Source organism: Homalodisca vitripennis, chromosome 1, assembly GCF_021130785.1.
Source record: "Homalodisca vitripennis isolate AUS2020 chromosome 1, UT_GWSS_2.1, whole genome shotgun sequence".
Taxonomy (NCBI): domain Eukaryota; kingdom Metazoa; phylum Arthropoda; class Insecta; order Hemiptera; family Cicadellidae; genus Homalodisca; species Homalodisca vitripennis.
In genome coordinates, this window is record NC_060207.1 from 108,631,453 (window position 1) to 108,652,841 (window position 21,389).

The 21,389-nt window shown below is 30.1% G+C and overlaps 1 protein-coding gene across 2 annotated transcripts in view; it reads right to left on the minus strand.

Annotated features, from left to right (window-relative positions):
- The window catches only part of LOC124369035 (influenza virus NS1A-binding protein homolog), a 119,884-nt gene that overhangs the window by 97,582 nt on the left and 913 nt on the right, over nt 1-21,389 (minus strand). For both annotated transcript variants that reach the window (XM_046826718.1, XM_046826746.1), the window contains one exon: nt 13,692-13,798. In XM_046826718.1, the coding sequence (XP_046682674.1) occupies nt 13,692-13,758 (67 nt within the window). In that variant the 5' untranslated portion in view covers nt 13,759-13,798. Of the gene's footprint in view, nt 1-13,691; nt 13,799-21,389 lie in introns of those variants that run through there.

Here is a 21,389-nt window from a genome sequence, read left to right on the forward strand (position 1 = left end):
TGAATTATGATTAAGAAATTAATTTGTAGATTTGGGCTTCTAAATGGTTTGTTACTATACTATAGTACTATACCATATACTATTCTATAATTTAGATTAATTAAGTGAATTGTCACCCAAAATGTCAGGATAAAGAGAGAAAATGTTATCAATATTTCATTTAAAATATAGTTCTTTCATATTTTAAAATTAGATTTTGACTCTTAAGAGAGTTACTATGAAAACTCCCTTTAGTAGATGTGGTTTAATTTATATGTTGTGTTGCAGGTACAACTCATTACTATACAATATTAAGTAATTAAAATGACTTAATTGAAACTTATAATAAAACAAAACTTGAATAGCAAATATATTACTATTGACATTTTTATGACTAGACAGTAGTAATCAAGCATAATGTACTTATGAACCATAACTTTTAAATTAACATAATTTATAGAATAGTTTCAAATGTCATTGGAATGGACTTAAACCCTCCCCCCAAAAAGTATATTTAATTTTAATAGTGAAAGCAAGTGATATTGTATTGATTATCTAAAAAGAATATTCTATTCAATAGATTAATTCAACCATATGTATGTATGGTAACATTTAACTCATCCTAAACAAACAACAAAATCTGTAAAAATCAACACGTGATTTAAAGTTAATTATTTACACATCTGTACAATAATTTAGATTGTTTAAAACCTTTCAGTAGTATAAATAGTGAAATACAATCATTACATTGTTTGACATTGTTGTTGTGTTAATGTTGTTAGCATGTTAAATTGCTGCCACAAACCAATACTGTGAGTGGAGAAAGGGTTTACAACTTGATATTGTATGTTTCAGCTATGAATAATGTATTACAGCATGAGTGAGGTACTGTGCTGACAGGTGGTATACTACTTGAGCCTTGCTGCCTGCTGCAACTACGTACATGTCCACGTGCTCAGGCACAACATAGGAATATTTGATTAGTGATGACATAGTGAGATTTGTAGAGACTGGTTTAATACAGAGATATCAAGTGGGATAACTCTTATTGTATCCATACTGTGCTTACTTACAAGCTTTTTCAGTCTGAGAAATAGTAGTGGAAGTTCTAATGAAATCCAACCAAATTTAATTCAGCCCACATTTTTAAGTATAAAGGTCTCAAGTAATCAGTATACAGCCCATAATTTGTTGTAAATCAGCTTAATTATTTTCTCATTTAAGCATTTATTGAGCTAGCTAGTTTACCCAGTTGATGTACTAGCTATTTTAACTCTTATTGGTGGTATACGAGGTGCGATACGCTAGTGATGGTAGTTATTGTCAGGAAGGTGTATCTAAATGTATACATACTAAGTAAAGGGTCAAAGAACCATAAAAAATGTTCCGTTATAAAATAATGCCAAAATGGTAAGTTTTGTAAATTTTAAAATATTCTACCTTTTAAGAAACCTATTTTGTCAATCAGCTAATCTACACAAAATAAATCAGAAATAATGAATGTGACATTTGATGAAATTCCGTTACTAATAGTATAACTATAATTTTTTTAACACAAGTGTTTCTTATAAAAATTACATCTTTTAGAGAACGAAGCCTTCAATATCTTACATGTATAAAATGTAACAGATAACTTATTACTACAGGTGACATTTTTTCTTAATGAGATACAATCCATCAAACTAGTGCAGTTCTCTATTCATCCTTACATAACATTAAATGGGGACTATTAACTAAGGCACAGGTAACTAATGTGAGAAGGAGCCTTGCCTCTCCTAGTATTATGGATAAAGCATTCTATAAATCAACCATCACCATACGATTTGTCAGGTAAAAATATGTTATTACAAGTTTAGCCCTATCTTGCTTATGTCTGTCTCTTTGTGTTTGTTTAAAAAATCTTTGAATTTTAAAATTTGTAAACATTTGATCTTATTAAGCACTATTAAAAAATGTTTCAGAAAAATATCACAGGATTGAAAATGGCGGTTATACACAATGTTAAAACTCTAATAAATAAAAAAAAAAAAAAAAAAAACAGAAAATTTCTTTGAACAAGAAAGAATATTACAATATGGGGTTTTTTTAGATATACTTTTTAATACCAAGTTTATAACCCTACGACATATAATAATGAAGTAATAAAGGTTTAACTGAGCACCATCCCTCTCTTAAAATATACCAGTCGATTTATTAATATAATTTAACTGCTTATTACACTTCACAGCTAAAATACAATGTCATTGTTGTCATTTTGTGCACATCACTACGAAATTTATTTTAATGTATTACATATTATTTTATCGTTATTTGAATTTTATTTTATTTGTCTATGTATTGTAACCACATACCACTTATTAAAAACAATTAGTGGGTTTTAACAATATACGATTATATCATTTCTACTTTAAATAAATAAATTTAAAAAATAAAACCAAATTAGTTACTTTTACTACCCCAAACATATATGAACATATGACATTGCATAATAACATTGCGAAATAACATATGAAATTGCAGAGCTCACTGTTATTGATTAAAGACAATGTAGGAGTACGCCACATCAAGTGCCACATAACAGGTATCGCTGAGGGTGCATGTAACATTTCAAGTCATATCACTTCATTCTCGAGATGTCCTTTGGACGGGCACACAATCATACAGAAAAGAAATTTACATCCTTACAGCAGACAAAAGAGAAATTGTATCAGATTACCGAGTGGTAGGATTCAATGATGCTTAGCTAAATTCTATCGTTGGTTATGCACCATCATAGAATTCATTCTTGCCAAAACAGAAATAAGGTTTTATGAAAAATGTCGCCTAGATATGATATTTTTCGAGATATATTGCCACATGATACATTCTATTCACATCTTTGATCATTAAGTTAAATTTTATTGTAGCGTTTAGATAATAAAAGTTCTGGTGATCTAGGGAGGGTACTACAACACGAGAATGTGCTGAAATCAATTTTTCAATCACTGATTTGTAACATTGACTTTCCACAATACCACTTTTTCTTTTTATTAAGAATAAGCTGAATGTGTTAATGTGTCACTCGTTAAAATCTCATAAGGTTGAACTCAGCTTGATTAAACATTTATTTATTATTATGCTATTTGTTCTTTGTCATAATAGTAACCCATAAGACCAATGTAAAAATATTTGCTAACACTTAGACACATCCAATGTCATTCACCATCATTGAATTCGGTATTGTCTATATAGAAATGAAGCTTCTTGCAAAATTTCAAGCCTTTAGGTAATTTTGTTTTAAAGATATTGTGTGAACATACAGACAGACACGAATGAAATTTTTCCAGGATTTTGAATGATAGGTTTTTTTTAATTTCTGTTTTATATAATAGAAATTTCGAAAGCTGAGATGATATTTTTCAGAAACTTTGTTAAAAAAAAGCTATTAATTAGATATAACTTTTTAAAGTTTTGAATGATATACCTTTATTCAATTCATAGATATAATTGTTTTCTAAACAGATGGTAAACTAAGCAAGATAGGACTAAACATTGTTGTGTGAATATACATTGTTTTCTTTATTTGACCTGACAAATCAAGGTGAAGTTTGATAGAGACAGAGTACTTTATGGGCACTCTATATAACAAGTATGAAGAAAATTCATTACTAAAAGATACATTATTTCTGGAGTAATGAAAATTCTCACAAGATAAACCTAACTCAATATTGGTAGAATATTGTCAATATAGAGGAGAGGGGCAGTTCAATACCCTGGAGAAGTCTGGTTCTTGGTTCTAGTTCCCATTCCATCGCAGACACTGTAATTGCGTCTATCCCTGTGTAAGCGTCACAAACCTCCTGTTTATGTCTAAATCACATGTACTCCCCACCATTGTTGTAAAACTTGAAATTTATCACAAAACAATAACTAATGTAAAAGTGTGACATTATTTTACCATGTCAAAATTAATAAATAGCATTTGTTTAGTATCATCAATGTAAAGGAAAGTATTATTTGATGTCTTGAAAAATTTCAATTGTCTTCCAAAAATGCAATTTATGGGAAATTTTAAATTTTCAAAACATAAATCCTCTTTTAAGAGAACTTTGAAAATGAAAACAAAAGGTTAAAAATTATAGATTTCTATCCCTTCCCTAACAAAAATGACAATAAGTTCTATAAAATTGATAAATTGGTTAAATTAATGGAAAAGAGTTCTCTTACATAAGAGGCAGGTAATCAGTAAGCATGGATTAAACTTCTGTTGGATTTACCAGTATTGACTATTCTTGTTATTTGTGCTAGCACTGCCCAATCTACTCAGAACAGTTGTTTTACTCTTTTTAGGGATCCGTCTTAGGGATTTCCAAAAACGCCAAATAATAACTGATACCACTAACCAAAGGATATACGTTTCTTTTTATATTATATAAAATTAGAGGAGGAGGGCTTGAAACTTCACTACTGGAACTTGTTATGAAATGTAATTAAGAGACTCAATTTTTGTTATGTACTGCAGACCATAAAAAGCTCAAATTCCAATTTAAAATAACATTTTTATGGAATTTAAAATTTGTTTAAAACATATGTAGAACACCAATACGTAATTTATGTTATATTTTATTAAATGAAAGATATATACAAAAATATTATGGCAATCTGCCAATTAATAAAAATTATACAGCCTACAGTGATACTACTGGCCAAACTTTGCAATAATGCCTCAGTGTTATCAAAATATTCAATGGCAGGAAATTTTGAACAGGTATCCAAAACATTGTCTTATAATTAAAAAATTCAAAAGAATATAATGTATTATTTTATAACAACTTTAATAAGCAAAATGTAACTCTCCTATAGATCATTAAACAAAAATAGTATTTGAATGTTGCCCTGAGAGTTATTTCTATGTGAATTTTGCACTGTTATTCCTGAGATTAGAAGAATCTTATCTTAATTCAAATAAAGTATCTTTAGAGCTCTATGAGAACCTTGAAGGTTACATTCCTCTAATTGGTTTTAAAATAATAATTTTGCATTACCAAAAGCTTTAATTTTTATTGAAAAAAAAAAAAAAAAAAACTGATTAGACTACATGGTACATAAATTGTACAGTTATAATTTTGTTTAAATCTAAAAAACTGACGCAAGATGACGATTTTTTATTCATGACATTTGAAACCCTTCCAATTCAAATAAACATTTTGTTAAAAACGGATTTAAAAACTAAAAAATAAAAATATGGTGGATATATAGGCTATGTAAGCGGTATGAAGATTCATGAAATGTTTAATTCATGATAAAATCAAATCAAGTTAAACTGATACCCAACAACACAAATATATCAAAACAAGTTATAAAATAGATGTTTTTAAAAGTAGTCTAACATTTTCAAATCGAAAGGTATGATGAGCTGTACATATTTTGCAGATCTCTAAGAGTTAAGTTAAGTTAAAGATTTTTTACTTTTGACCATAACTTTATTTCAAAAAGCTTTAAAGGTATAATAAAAATGAAAATCTTTAATCCTTGTTTTGTAAAATTTTCCCCATGTACCAAACTATTTTATTTTATATAGAGGATAATATAAAAAAACAATGTTTTTATTGTGAAAACATTAAAAAACTTGTGAAATAATAATGTAACAAGTCTAAGTGTTTAAAATTTGGCTACACTTCAAAAATGCGAATGAATAAACATATATTAAAGTATTGTAATTTTAATATAAAATCTTATTTGAATTTATAATAACTACTTATTACTGATAGTACTTAATATTTATTATTAAGTGAGGCCAGATTTTTTGTCTAGTTTACCCTAAAAAGTAACACAGATTTATTTTTTCTATTAAAAATGGCAAGTGATATTTGGAATGTGTGGGGAGCAAGAAGAGGAAGACATGCTAGCAAAGGATGATTCGCGAATGTGATGTGGGTGTACAAGTGAAATGAGGCTAGGCTAATTATCTGATAAAACTAGGTCACTTCCCCCACACGACACACCCTCCACAACACTCTGCTGCTGTCGTGTCATCTGTCAAGCTAATGAGTCACACGTCTTGACCATTGTTTCTATCCATTTATTATTCTCTATCTCTGTCTGACACAATAAAGAACCATTTGAATACCACCAGGTTATTTATGTTAACTACTTACATTGTAATCCTGATAGGCTTTTCAGACTAGAATAAGCCAAACATAAAAAAAGGTAATACAAATACAAGATAGGAGTAGGCCAGGCTTTGTCGAGTACACGGGTCGAGTAGCAGGCTTGAATAAGAATAAAATGAAAGGAATACTAAGCAAGTACAAATAAATTTATAGTCAATAGCTCTTATCTTTCTGAGCTGGAGGCCACATGTGGAAGGTATCTGTAAAAAACTTTCTAGAGTAATCTTTCTCCTACGTAAACTTAAGTACTGTGTTAATTTTGAAGCATTGTTAATGACCTACTTTGGACTGTTTCATATACACCTTTGTTATGGTACCCGTCTATGGGGCAACTCTGGTGCCTCCAAAAAAGTTTTCTTGTGGCAAAAAAAGGCAATCAGGTTAATGGCGGATCTTTTTAATCAAGAGTCCTGCAGACAGTCTTTTTGTAATTTTAAAATAATGACTCTTGCTTGTATTTATATATATCAGAATTTAGTGTTTGTTAGAGAAAATATCAACACCTTTATCTCTCATGAGTTAGTACATGATTACAACACTAGGTTTCGATATAATCTTGTAGTTCCTCAAGTAAGACTAACTCGGACTTATAATAGTTACCATTCCCAACAAACTAGATTATTCAATAAACTACCATTAGCTATAAGAGAACTACCGATTAATAAGTTTAAATTAAGGATTTCAACTTGGCTTAAGACAAAAGTTTTTTATTCTGTTGACGAGTACATGAAGTGCAACATGTTTGATCTGTTACAAAATACATCTGGTTAATGTAACTAAATTAGTAGTAAGCAAATTAGTTTTTAGTTTTTATGAGAAATGTATTTTCATGACGAAGCCTATTGTAACTGAAAATGTTATTTAATGGCCAATAAAGATCTTGAATCTTGAGTGACCGACAGGCTTTGCAGACTCTAAGTCAAATCCCATGGAGTGACATGTACCTTCATTCAATTCAAACTAGCTTTTGTAGAACTGAAGTTAATAAAAAATTTTTGAAGTCAATCTCAATCGTTCTGAGATATCCTTATGAGTGATAGTTCTTGCTGATACTCAGTCACACTCCATGAAGTGACATGCACCACCATCAAACTGAATTTTGCTTTTGCGAAATTTCAAGTCTATTACAGATAAATCGTTCCTCAGATATTCTCTTGAGGGATGGGTTTTGCTAACGCTCTGCTAAATCCCACGAGGGAACATGCACCACCATCAGTGAAATCGATTTTCCCTATGTATAACTGAAAATTCTTCAAAATTTCCAGTCTATAGGTAAATTTGTTCACATGATTTTCTGTGAACAGAAAGACATAAGAGATATTTTGCTAGTCACCTGCCTGATAGACTTTGCTAACTCTTAACGAAATATTTCCTAAATTGTGACCAGAATTTAATTTAATGCATTTGCTTTCTACTATTATTCATCTCTATATTTAGGACAGGAAAGAGACTCCCATTTATCTAGGAAAATCAGTAAAATCTTATGATAAGAATAATGTTATTAAATCAAATAAGCATTTCAATTTTAAGTTTCATCTTTATGAATTTCAATAAACTGATACAACGGAGTATCGAAGAAGCAGACTGAGCATAACAAAAGTCTTGCCAAACAACCCATCGAAGTAACAACCACTTGTGCCAGTATGTTATATGATAAAATGTCATTTATCAAAATATTGAAACCTTATTTTTAGCATTGATTTTTACTTTAAAATTCCAACAGATACCCAGTTTCAAGTCTAAAAATTTCAATCAAAAGTTGGCATGGACAGACAGAGAGTTTTAAAAAGGTTCTGTTGAGTCCTTAATAACATATGACGAATGATAAATTTAAATGTTACTTCTACAGAATCTTCCAACTTAAAGACTTGCCACAAACAATAAATAGCACATAGAATTTTTTACCCTCATCTTTAATTCAATGATTGATTTTAATTTTTCTATGATTGTCTATAGTGAGAAATAAATTTATAATAACATTTTTAAATATTTAGTCTTAGTATGAAAAAATAATACTAGGGGTTTTTTTTACCAGGAGTGTTTAGTACATAAGAAATTGTTAGAGAGTACATAACAAAATAAAAATTTATAAATTAAATATACACAAATAAACAAAGGTCAAACACTCACAGTGGTATCTCACATAACTTCAAATAACTTAGTTGTAGCTTTGATTTATGATAAGATAATTAAATTTGTGACAGAAATTTTGTTATTGTAAGAATCTAATCAATATAACATGTTGATACTTTCCTGTAATATAAATATAATTCTCGTTTCTTTTGTTTGCTACTAGATAACGTGCAACCTTAAGGTTTCCGTTGAGAACAATATTTAGTACTTGATAACATATTTCTTCATGTATTACATTAACAAATCTGATAGGTTGATGGGGAGGGGAAGGAGGCGTTATCACAATTGCTCATGGTTGGCAGATTTTCAAATCCGCTTCTGACACTAAGAAACTGAAATATGAACTTAGTGAAAACTTCTGAAAAAGTAGAAATAAGAGTCTTATTATTTGGTAAATTAAATTACTGAATAAATTGTGAACAAAATCTTTTAGAGGACTCTTACTACATTTATTATATTATATCCAAGAATGAGGTGAAAATAAATTATAAATAATGGAATTTTTCAATCATCCTTTACACAAAATTTACCCTTTTCTTCCTTAATGATTTTTTGGGAAATAAAATTGAGGTATTGAAACATATATTTAGATAAGAATAATGCAAATGTTGGTGTCTGATGTATGCATCAAACATTGTAAGATCAAAATTTTTTTGTTATAATAAAGAATTCTTCATTTTATACTGCTTGAGAGACTGTGACTGCTAAAAAATACATATTTTCATACCATTAAATTAATATAAGTTTACAAAATTTAAGATTTCAGATGCATTTTTTATATACCGTACACAATAAATTGAAGTAAGCACATATTAATCAGAAACAGGAATTCTTCCCACAATCTACTGGAGAACCGACTCCCACTACAAATTAAGTGTCATTGACCTGTTTGCCAACCTAGACTGGATCAGACCAGCTAAGGCTACAGCTACAGGGAGCTGGCCTCCTTGACAACTACATGACCTTCACAGGTGGCTTGGCGGAGTTCACAATCACATGTGTCAATTGGTTGGTAAGGCGTTGCGCAAACTACCGGTAGCCCCATCATTAGCGTATGTCTGTACCAATGTGCTCGCGGTGATACCAAAACCGATAAGGGTTTCCCAAGAAATTGAAAGAGTTGAGGAAAACCATAATTCCTATACTATAAACCACATAAATTGTAATATTACAACATTTGCAACCATCTATGGTAGCTAAATCTTACTTGTCAGATAAAATAATGCTATCTCATCCCTTAGTAATGATGACGCTGTTTAGATTGATTACAATTTATTTTGGAATTGGTACAAAGTCCCTATATATTCGTTTATTGGCATTGTGCATAAGAAATATTTGTTATATTTTAAGATAACAATAAAAAGTAATACAGTATTGTAAAATAACATCATACAATCAAAATAATGGTTTTTGTTTTGTTATACAGTTTATTTATTAAATTGGAGTATTTTAGTTTTGTTAATTTTAAATTCTGTCTTTAGGCTGCGATTTGTTCCAGTTAGAGGTAGACAAATACTTGAAATACAAAAATGATGTTTTAAGATCTTTAAGTTGATTGTATGTACTCATTCATTTTACATTGTTATTTAAAATTTTGAGTAGTTATGGGTTAAGATAATAATATTTTATTTTCACTTAAATGTTTAGCTTAATGCAATATTTATAATTATGAATCACATAATTCATGTTTACATTGAACAAATTCTCAAAAATCTTTCCAACCACCAATATTTGGCCATTTTGGGGCATTTTTCAAAGTTGAAATAGTTTGATTCAGTTCCCAGGGTTAAAATTAGGATGTAAGAAGAAAAGGCATTCTAGTTATTTGGTATGATCACTATACATAGCTTACCGCATGTATGGTCTCCCTCACCCTGATATCTCCTACACAACCATTACGAAGATAAATTAATGTAAACACAGCACCAGCTGATGAGATGGCGTAATATTGTCCAAGTCATCCAATAAAATCTTTTACAACAATAAATATTTCAGAGCTTAAAAAGAAGAAACAAAGTTTCTTCTCAAACCTTAATAGGAGCAAAAGGATTGAATTTAGTTATTCAAGTTGTAATGGTACTTCTTTATTAGAATGGCACCTAATTTGAAATCAAAACATCCTGGATACACAAATATAAATAGATTTTCTGAACATTTTTTGAACGCAGAGTACACAACTATACCAGTAGGCTTATAGGAGTGCCTTGGTCTCCTGTAAAAGTGGCATTCACCAATTCAAGGCTTAACAAAGACTGAGTAAGAAGACCAATCTATTCTCTTTGTGTTCCTATACAATAAGTTGACATCACGACAATGTTGCTGTAAGATGTGTGAAATTAAAATGAATGAAGTTAATTTTTCATGTCATTTGAGTCCCATGTGAGCTAGTAAATATTTTGTTGAAATAGAATACTGGTTCAACCTGCAATTCTCAAACTTTTGGCATATTGATTTAAGTGGTAACTACAGTCACTGAATTAAATGATATTAAACTAAGTAATTTACTTCAAGCATGGGAAGTGTCTCTCCCTCTCTCTGTTAGATAAGGGCGTGACTGCGTTAAATTATAAGAAGAAATACATCTGTTCAGATACATCAACTAGCCGATATGAATCCTATAAAATGAACACAGTTGGGACTAACTACTAACCCACATCCTTGAAAAAAAGCACAACAATTTGATTTTACAAATTCCAATTTGTTGACACCAATATCTTGCTATTTTCTAGCCGTTCGATAACAAGTCTTGATGGATAAATAATTTTCCTGCTTTGTTGCTGAAATATTTTTACAACAGACACTTTAAATTTTTTGTTTCAAACGAAGAAAGGATTGTGAAGGAAACAGGATTTTTCTGGGCATTTGCCATTCTTCAAAGGTACAAAAAATCAGTAAACACTAAGTTTCGAGTTCTGCAATCTGATCTCTTCCTCAGGTGAATAACTAACCTAACATATGACTACAATATAGGTTAAAATAAACAAATCTTACCAGAGCATTGTGCCACGCATAAGTCAGGAATCATAACAACCATGTACGTCAACTACATATAGGCTAACTCTAAAACATGCACTTAAAAATAACAAAACACAAATTATAAGTAAACTACAGAATATAGGCCCAATAGGTATACACTCACGGACCTACCAAATAAAACTGATATCAGTGCATGTGATAGACGTAATATCGGACTTTATATTGGATATCAGTTCTATGTGGTAGGTTGGTTTGTGTGACCTATTGTAACCTTTATTCTATAGTTTAACCTAGATTGTAGCTGTATATTAGGTTAGTTATTCACCTTAGGAAGAGATCAGATTGCAGAACTTGAAATGAAGTGTTACTGATCATTGAACAATATCTGAAAAACTTTTGTTTCCTTCACTTTTAATTCTTTTCTGATGTTATATTACACACTTTACACAATGATCTAATTCAGAAATATTTTGTTGTGTTCAGAACTGTTATCAAGAAATATTCATTAAAACACTGGCGGTAAGTTAGAGAAATTACTGCTCTGATATGCACTATACTAGGAATTATCTATAAGCCTTTGAACTCTGGTAGGACGATGACCCAGTAAATGTTAAAAAGCAACCTGATCTCCTTCAAACTGGCCTTCCACTCCTCCACACTTCACTTCCACTATCAGAAGTATCTCTCAAACTGGAAATATCCCTAGTATAAAAAATTATTTGTAAAAAATATTCAGATGTTTGTTAAAATTAACAAAATTACGTACTAAAATAAGCAACATTTGTTAAAATTAATTCTACATTATAGAACCTACTATTACATATTTAGTATACATACTATAGTTTACAGTTAAATGTTACATATTAATCCAAAGTGTAAAAAAGGTAGTTATAGATGAATAAAGATAAAACAGGTTAGAACTTCTTTGCAATATTACAACTTTCACGATGAAATGTGTTGTGTGGTATAAAATATAATGCAAATCCGGATTACTGAGCGTAATCTATGATACATTACTATCAGCCCAACAGAACTAGACATCTAAATGTTGCTTTTCTTTTAAAATATGTATTCTTGTTGATTTGAATGAATACAAAAACTGATGTGGATTGTGAGCTAAGAATCTTAAGTGGACAGAGATAATCTATATTGTTCCCAAGTCAAACTTGGAGTTACACCTTTGTAATATAATTCCCGAGTGAAACATCAAGTAAAACTTATGTAACACTAATCCTGAATCAAACTTAGAGCTACACCTATGTAACACCATTCTTGAGTGAAACTTGGAGTCACACCTTTGTAGCATAATTCCTGAGTGAAACTTACGTAACAACATTCCTGAATCAAGTATAGAGCTACATTTATGTAACACCATTCTTGAGTGAAACTTGGAGTCACACCTTTGTAACATAATTCCTGAGTGAAACTTACGTAACAACATTCCTGAATCAAGTATAGAGCTACATTTATGTAACACCATTCTTGAGTGAAACTTGGAGTCACACCTTTGTAACATAATTCCTGAGTGAAACTTACGTAACAACATTCCTGAATCAAGTATAGAGCTACATTTATGTAACACCATTCTCGAGTCAAATTTGGGGCTACACCTTTTTAAAATTGATACCAAATCAAAACACACGCTCTCTTCCCTAGACGTATATGAAGCTGGTCTTAATGTTTCAGTTACAACTAAAAATAAACTATTGCATTATTCAAACAGGTATTTACCATTATACTTGAGACAACAGTTAACTCATATAGGAAGGTCAGCCTTTTCAATATTAAGTTTAGAAATTACTTTTGCACACTATCTAGTCATAGAAGATCAGAATGATTAGTATTTGCTATTTAACTGTTCGAAGAAAAAAAATATTTTTGTAGGGAGTTTTTTCTTCGTTCTACATCTATGGTGTTACTCCACATACCAGTTTGTAGAGTCACTAGCTGACAAAAAAACTGTATTTTACCACTATTGTGTGACATGGCAACTTATAAATAAATTTATATCTTAGTTAGGTGGATTTAAATAATAATAAAACAGTTTACTTCAACTTATTATTTGTATGTATAGCTGGAATTTATTTCATCTGTGGTTTTTATGTATAGGCTATGACATATTTATTTATTTATAGTTTATAAATTTTTAGTTTCAAAAGACGTATGTTTATAAGTTATATTTTTACTGAAAAGTATTTACTACCTACTCTACAAAAATTAAACATATATAAATGTATGTTTTAGTATCTTAACGAAGTTATCATGTCCAAAGTACAAACATATTGAAATAACTAGACCTGAGGAAAAAGGGTAAATGCACACTAGCAAAAAACATGCTAGTTAAAATATTACTGAATTATTTATGGTGTTACTAATTACTAAAATAATACACAGTGATAACTAAACACTAAAATCAACAATGTTTTGTTAAAGATAACTACAAACACTCACAATGATACGATCCATTGATTGAGCTGGCTGAAGACACGCCCCCTTGCTTACAATCTGCTAACTCCATTTTTGAAGTAGAAAGGAAGATCTGAGTACGTTCAAATTACCTGAACACAAAAGAGGTGATCTTTACTAAATCCAATACATCACAATGATGTTAAAATAGTGCTTTTTGGTTTAGCAACCTATCAGAATTCTTTGAAAATATCTGTTCAAATTTAAAATACCTATTTAGTTATGAATTGAAGTTTATACTGACAATATGGTTAATCAAAACAGAAAATGGTAGCCACAGCAGAATATTAAATTTGCAAAGGTTTCTTTTGGGAATACTTTATCATTTTAAAATATAACACTTTACAATGCATATTTTAAAACATTATTTTAAATGCATAATAATAATTTTTTAAGTGAATAAAAAGAGTTGCTGAAAAATGTATTTTAAACGCAGAAATAAGAATGTAAAACCACTAATCAAAGTAAAAATTAATTTTGTTTAATGTAGAGTACTGGATAACAGATCAATATAGAATAAAAAGTTTGGTCATAAGAGTCACAGAAGTCCTTGGTCACACACTTTTAGTAATCTTATTTCTAGTGTACCGGATTACATCCGGTTTAAGAAAATGCTTAAATAAGGAATTTTATCCTATCATTTTGACAAGAAAAAATTCTGTTTAGGAAATATATGGGTTGAATCACTGTGTAGAATGTTTCTTGTTGCAAAAAAAAAAAAAATTAACTCAACTCTGTTTCCAAATCTCCATATATATAATATGAATTTATTTGTAAACACGGATTATATTGTTTTTGTAATGTAAATCAATTAGTTGCTTTTGTATTGGTCATTCAAGAGTTATGATTATTATTATACTTATTGGCGTAGCTGGACAGTGTGGCACCCCGTCCCCCCACAGCGTATTGAAATGTGCCATTCCTGTCTGCTCCAGTACCCCCCCCCCCCCCAACTCTTCTGACCTACCATCGGGGTACATTTGTTCTCATGACGTATAAATACCAAAATAATTGTTTTGATTGATGTCTACGATACAACTATCACTATTTTTTATTTATCTTAATGTCTAGACTCATGACTGGTTCGTTATTTGTGAGTTAAGGTGGGGTCGTTGTGGATTTTAAATTTTCAATCTCGATGGTAGGTATGTTGGAACATATTTCACTACACCTACTAACAAAACCGAAAGTTTCTTGTTTCCCTAACTTTCATTGTTTTTACTTATAGATACATGAAATTTAAAAAGCAAATTGATTTTCTTGTTTCTTTTTCTTTTTATTCCTGCTCCTTTCTTCGTTTTCTGTACTTCGCACCACAAAGTTTTTTAGACATTGCTTTTTATTTTTTTAGAAAATTGGATTAATAATTATTGTGTATTGTCTGTTAAGAAGTAGCACAGTTAAAACTTATTTTTAAAAGCAGCCAGTCACACTAATTAAACTAAGACTTTTAAAGAAGTGCAGTAAACTAACAAGTGGCCAATAAGTTCTAAGAAGGAACTAAGAAAGTATCAATGAATAGTTAGGGTTTTGGAGGGGGAGGGAATTATTCAAGTCACAACATGAAACAACGCAGTCAAACACTCACTGCAGTCTGCAAAAACACTTGAATGGCAACAGCACATGGGGCGGTGGTGGTTTAGTAAATAATTTGAGTGTTTTAGTTTACCTTACTAGGCTACCTTACTGTTGTAACAAGTAAGGTCTCGGATTTTCTTCTGAGTTGAGTTGTAAAAAACAGTTTTATATGGGTTTTAATATTTGTTGTATAAAAGAGTAACGTGGTGAAATCCAACTGCATTTTTAGTAATATTGTTACATTTCCTCATTTTTCATCACCCTGGGTCGCGCCCCTTGGCATGCAGCGTCACCCCTCTGCAATGCGGGGGCTGCAGGGGTGTACTTTATGCCACTGATTGTACTGTACAACAATACTTTCCATAAGACACTTAATTAAAAGTGGTATTTCATATAGGAATTACGGTGTTTTTTGTGTTATTTTGAGCTGTCAATAACAAAGAAAATTCAACTGTACTGCTCGAATAACTTGTCATTTTCATTTGTTGGAGCATTGAATTTAATCACGGTTTCTTCAACTTTTTGTGAATATGGCATTATTGAGTATTGATATATTTTTATTATGATTTGGCTACTTTTAAGTGGTCACTTATGAAAATGGATGTACAATATTCCTTTCCAATTCTACTATAGAACACTTTCAATAAAGATTCATTAATGAGATGAGTTTTGGCCCCTGAGAATAAGTGCTCAAGTTTTGATAATTTGGCTGATATATTTCCAGTGCCACAGTTGTATCACTCCCATAACAGCTTTTGATTTTATTTTGTTCATTGATAATTTAACAAATAAAGATTAAGATTTCTCTATTTGATATCCTATTCACGATTCATTGTTTTTGTTTTAAAACCCTTTATTCATAAATTACACTACATTTCTATTACCCACTTCAACAGAGAATTGATTGATATCATCAAGTTTTAATTGGTTTGGGTCAGTGCCATAATTTTAATTTGATTCTTGCTAATTACGATAGAAGATAGAAGCCACAGAAGATAGACACTAGGGTATCTTTGGAAATTATGATAATGGATGGATATTTTTTTTAAATGCTTTGTTTTTTTTTTGTTTTCCACACAAAACCATTAAGTGTGCTATAATACATGCTCTGTTACATTTCTCCCAATCATCACTAGGCTATCCTAAACAATTGGAGCATGTACACCAAATACATTTTTTATAAACTACTGTTAACACTATCAATTTGTTCTGCACTCTTCCGGTCAATTACAGGCTTTACTGTGACCATTGAATTAAATTTCAAGAAATCCATATAAAGGATCATTTTGGCCTTTTAATTTATTCTTGTTGTACAATAATACAACATGTATTCTTTAATAGTTGTCTATGATCAAGGATGCTTGATGTATTCATTACTCTGTGGTTCCTGATATTAATCAACCTGTCCACAATTACAAGGTGAGCTAGGTTGTTATCACTCTTGTTGGTGCATTTATTGGTGTATTTAATCAGGGAGCAGAGGGCCAATTTACGTGATATAAAAACAAAAACATGATTTTTATGAAATTGATAGAGGAATATCTTTTAAGAAAGATATGGACTATAAAAGACAATAATCATATGAATTATAAACTATTATAATTTATTAACTAAACTAATTATAAACTATTGTACATTTCTTTTTTTTATCTTGACATAAGTTACATGATAAATTTGTCAGCTGCAGTTCCATAAGAGGTCGGTAAGACAATCAATAGTATTTATCGATACAAACAAAACAACTATCGATTGTGATACTATAATAGTTTATTGAATATAAATAAAATGACTTTATACAAAATTATATTTATAATTTGGCAGCAGACATGAAACTAAACTATAATAACAAAATCAATTAAAAAATACAACAATTTAAACTAATCAAAATGTACACATTTTAATTCCACGAATATATACTTCTAATAGCCTTTACAAAGAAAAGCAATGCATCTTCTTCAGAAAGTGAAACCTCCCTTCTATACAAGAAGTCTGCAAGGTGTTTGCAATTTTATCTGATTTAATACATGTTTTTAATGATTTTTGTTATGGTTCTTCATGATGATTTGATTGTTTGTGTATTGGCTGACATTAATAAGTCGATGTTTCTTGGTGAAATTGAAAAGATTTTCTTAATATCTTCAATATGATTAATTTTGTAAACATATTAAATTTGAACTTATGGAAAAATGGAGTTATTTATTTCAATTTGATAATATATTTATTTGATATTATACATTGTTATCGATATTTACAACTGATTGTTTTGTGAACCTCTTATGCAACTGTAGCCTATTTGTCAATTGAATCACAATAAAAAACCCTTTACCTCTTAGCTTGCTATGAAAATGACATTGCAGGTTAAGATAAAATGTTTAAGCTATGTATCGAACCAACCAATTCAAAGTAACTTCATCACATATATTACTGAAAAATGTCAAATTATTGACTTTTACAATATACTCTGTTCTATTATGTGTTTATTATGTTGTTTGTGTTACCAACATGACTACCTATAGGACCGATGTAACCAGAGTCACATTTCCTTGAAAGACAGAAAAATGGAACTCCCATGTGCTTCACACCAAACTCAAACCTTTAGGCCAATTTGTTCAACAGTTACCACGTGTAGAGACAGATAAAATCACATTTTTGTTACAACTGGCAAGAGATGCTTAGTTAAATGTTTATCCAATAAACACTTTTCTAAAATGTACCTAAAATAATATATATATAAAACTAATTGTTTTATAGCTCATTGATTTTAACCTTTAAAACATTCACAAAACACACACACACACACTTCCGAACTTTTTTGTAAGCCATTGAATTTTTCAATAACAATTGCCAAAACCGTAAACATTTTTTTACCTTATCATTAATTCATTACACTTTTAAACGTAAAGTATTAATGAGAAAAGTGTGTATAAGAATAACTTATGTACACAATAGAACATAAAGATTTTCTGTGCAAGTCAAAACATCAGTATAAAAATTAATTACACAAAAGCAAATGAACAGAACTATTTACAATAGAGCATACAATCTAAATGTAAAACACATTATATTCTTTTTAAAATTATTCCTACTAAACAAATATTGGTCTTATCAAGACATATGGGTATCATGAGAGTCTCATGGAGACTATAGAAATCATGATCAAGTAAGCCTATAAATAATTTTGAAATATATTACATTATGCTTGAATTTTGATTACATTTGGAAAGAAATTGTAAAGTTTAGGGCCAAAATAAAAAATTTAGTTTTTTAAAAGGTTTGGTCTGAAGCATTAAGTAAATTCTGTGCTGTGTGTTATGATTATAGTTTAAATGTGGAAAGAGATTTTTATTTTGAAAAACAAATATTGTTGAATGAAAAATAAGAAGGGAGACCAAGGTTAGGATCCCACTAGATTGGAAATTCTCTCTTTACAGCTTTCATCTGCTCTCATTCCCCAGATGACACTCAATCCTCTTCTGAAGAGTAAATACTTTGTTAAAGGTGATGACACAAGAAAATCTCCAAAATATTATTCTGTTCCTTAACTTTGACTCAAATAAGCCTAAGTAACCCAGTTTAAGACTTGTTTGGAGACAAATGTAGAAAGGCACCTCAGGGCAAATGTAGTTGAATTTAGCTGCTTCAATAATGTGTTTATATGGGTATTGCATTTCAGGTCAAAATCAAGATGGACCCCTAAGAAACTTAGAGAAAAGTGCTATCTATTGGATTGTCACCAAATGTTTAAATAGTAGGAGCATTATGGATGGTTTGGTAGTAAAATTTTAAAATATTTGTTTTAGAAAAGTTTAAGAACAGGTTATTGGTGCAGAGCCAGTCAAAGACTACATGGTTGTATACTGTTCTAACAGGGTACTAAAGTGAAAATTAAGCAATATTGTGCGCCTGATGGGGTACACAATTGTTATAGGTATTCAAACAGTTATAGACCTTCTATAAGCGCAGGTCTATATTTTAAAAATCACCAAGACAGGTAAACAATAAAACATTCATAAGGGAATGCTTAACATTGTGTACCCCAAGTGCTTTGCAAAAGTCCGGTGTGTACCCGATTGGGTACCTTATTATAATAGGTAACACTTCCTAATTTGAAATAATTATGTTATTTATGGTTTTTACTTTATTTTTATGTTACATATTTTATCTATAAATTAGAAAAGTGTGAATCAATTAATTGAATCTAAATGTGATGGTATAATAATTAACTAAACAATTTGAAGATAATCAAATGATATTCAACTTGTAGTAAAACATAATTAATGATACAACAATATCCAAGGACCAACAGAAAGTAAAGAAAGTCTTACTAAGTAATCCAATAAAATAACTTCATTGCTGTCACATGATACTCTGTTTACAACATTGTTTATTCTGAAATTTTTGCTGCCTTCATATTTTCCATAAGAACAAAATAAAATTGTTGGCATTTAATTTTAACTTTAAATTTTGATTTTTAACCCCAATTTCAATATCGTTATTCCGTTGTCCAAAAGGAATAGTCTATGCCTATGTACAAAGTTTCAAGTAGGTACAATAATATATAGCTGAGTATAATCATCGATACTTGACGTGTAGGTATCAGAACTATTAATCCATATCAACCAAAGTATCTAAAATACTAAATAAAAGTCATATGTTTGAAATTAACAGAATTCATTTAATATTTGTAGGTACATAATGTTGAAAATAATAAAGTAACCATAACAACAAAACAAACAGCATGAAACCAACAAAAACACAATTAATCATCACCATTCAAAGCAATATAGTTTACTTTGCTAAAGTTAACTATCTCTTTTATTCAGATAAAGTCTGAAACAAATTGTGTTTATAATCTGAAAATGTGTTACCAATTGTTACAGATGTGTTAAGTTATTGTTAAAATTAATTAATCAGTTTATTATATCAATGAGTGTAATTACGCAATATCATTAGTTAATATTGTGGTAAAAACTGGGTCAACTTATTGTAATGTACCCTTCAAATCACTAGGACCTTTCTATTCCACACATAGAGAAATGATTTTAAGAAACATTTGTCGGATCCTTTGTTATATAATGTAGATTAATAACATATGATTTAGGGGCACCTATCAAAGTCTGTCCTGACAAACATAGGCTATACATAGTAAACACATGAATGAATTCTAAATGTCATGTCATTATTGACGTGACCACCATCACTTTTATATTCAAGAAGCAGGCTCCTAGTAAAGACTTCTCTGATATTTGTGTAGTGTAATTTTTGGAAAGAGCATGATAAGCGTACCCAGATTTTATATAGCTTATTACAATATTTCAATACTTTATAGGGAAGTGAAAAGTGTACATAAACTCAGTTTAAAATAGTATATGTTATTAAAACAATATTTTTCAATTCCTCCTGTCTTCAACAAACTCTGTTTAGTTTTTGATGGATAAAGATGGAGGGATGGAACTCGGGACACCTTTCTAGAAAATAGAAGTGAACTTTTTAATCACTCTTACAACTTTGCTCATTTCTTCAAAATGGGATTTGGGGGAAGGGGGGCGGCTCAAAATTCTTAAGTGTAAAGACCCATTCAGTGACATTTCATTTGAAATGTCTTGATAAAAGAAGTACCCAATACAAAATGGCAGCTCATTGAAATAAAGTAAGTTAAAGCATGGATTGATTCTGGTCAACCTTCCATAAACAAAGATACAAAAATGAAACTCAGGATACCCCTCTAGGAAACATTTCTCCCAAAATAGGATTTTTGGGTGGCAGTTTAAAATTTCTAAATGTAAAGTTACAGTAGTACTAGTAATTACAATTAGGCTAAGTTTTGTATTGGGTTGAGATAGAAAACTTTAGTTTCCACTGTTCTTCTTTTATCAAGACCTTTCAAGTGAGTAATCACTTAATGGGTCTTTACACTTAAAACTTTTTAGCGCCCCCCTTCCCCCTTCAAAATCCCATGGGGTAATGGGCAAAATTGTAATAGTGACTAAAAAGTTCACTTCTATTTCCTAGAAAAGTATCCTCAGTTACATCCCTCCATCTTTATCCATCAAAAACTAAACAGAGTGTATCCATACTTTTAACTCACTCTGTACATCGAATAAC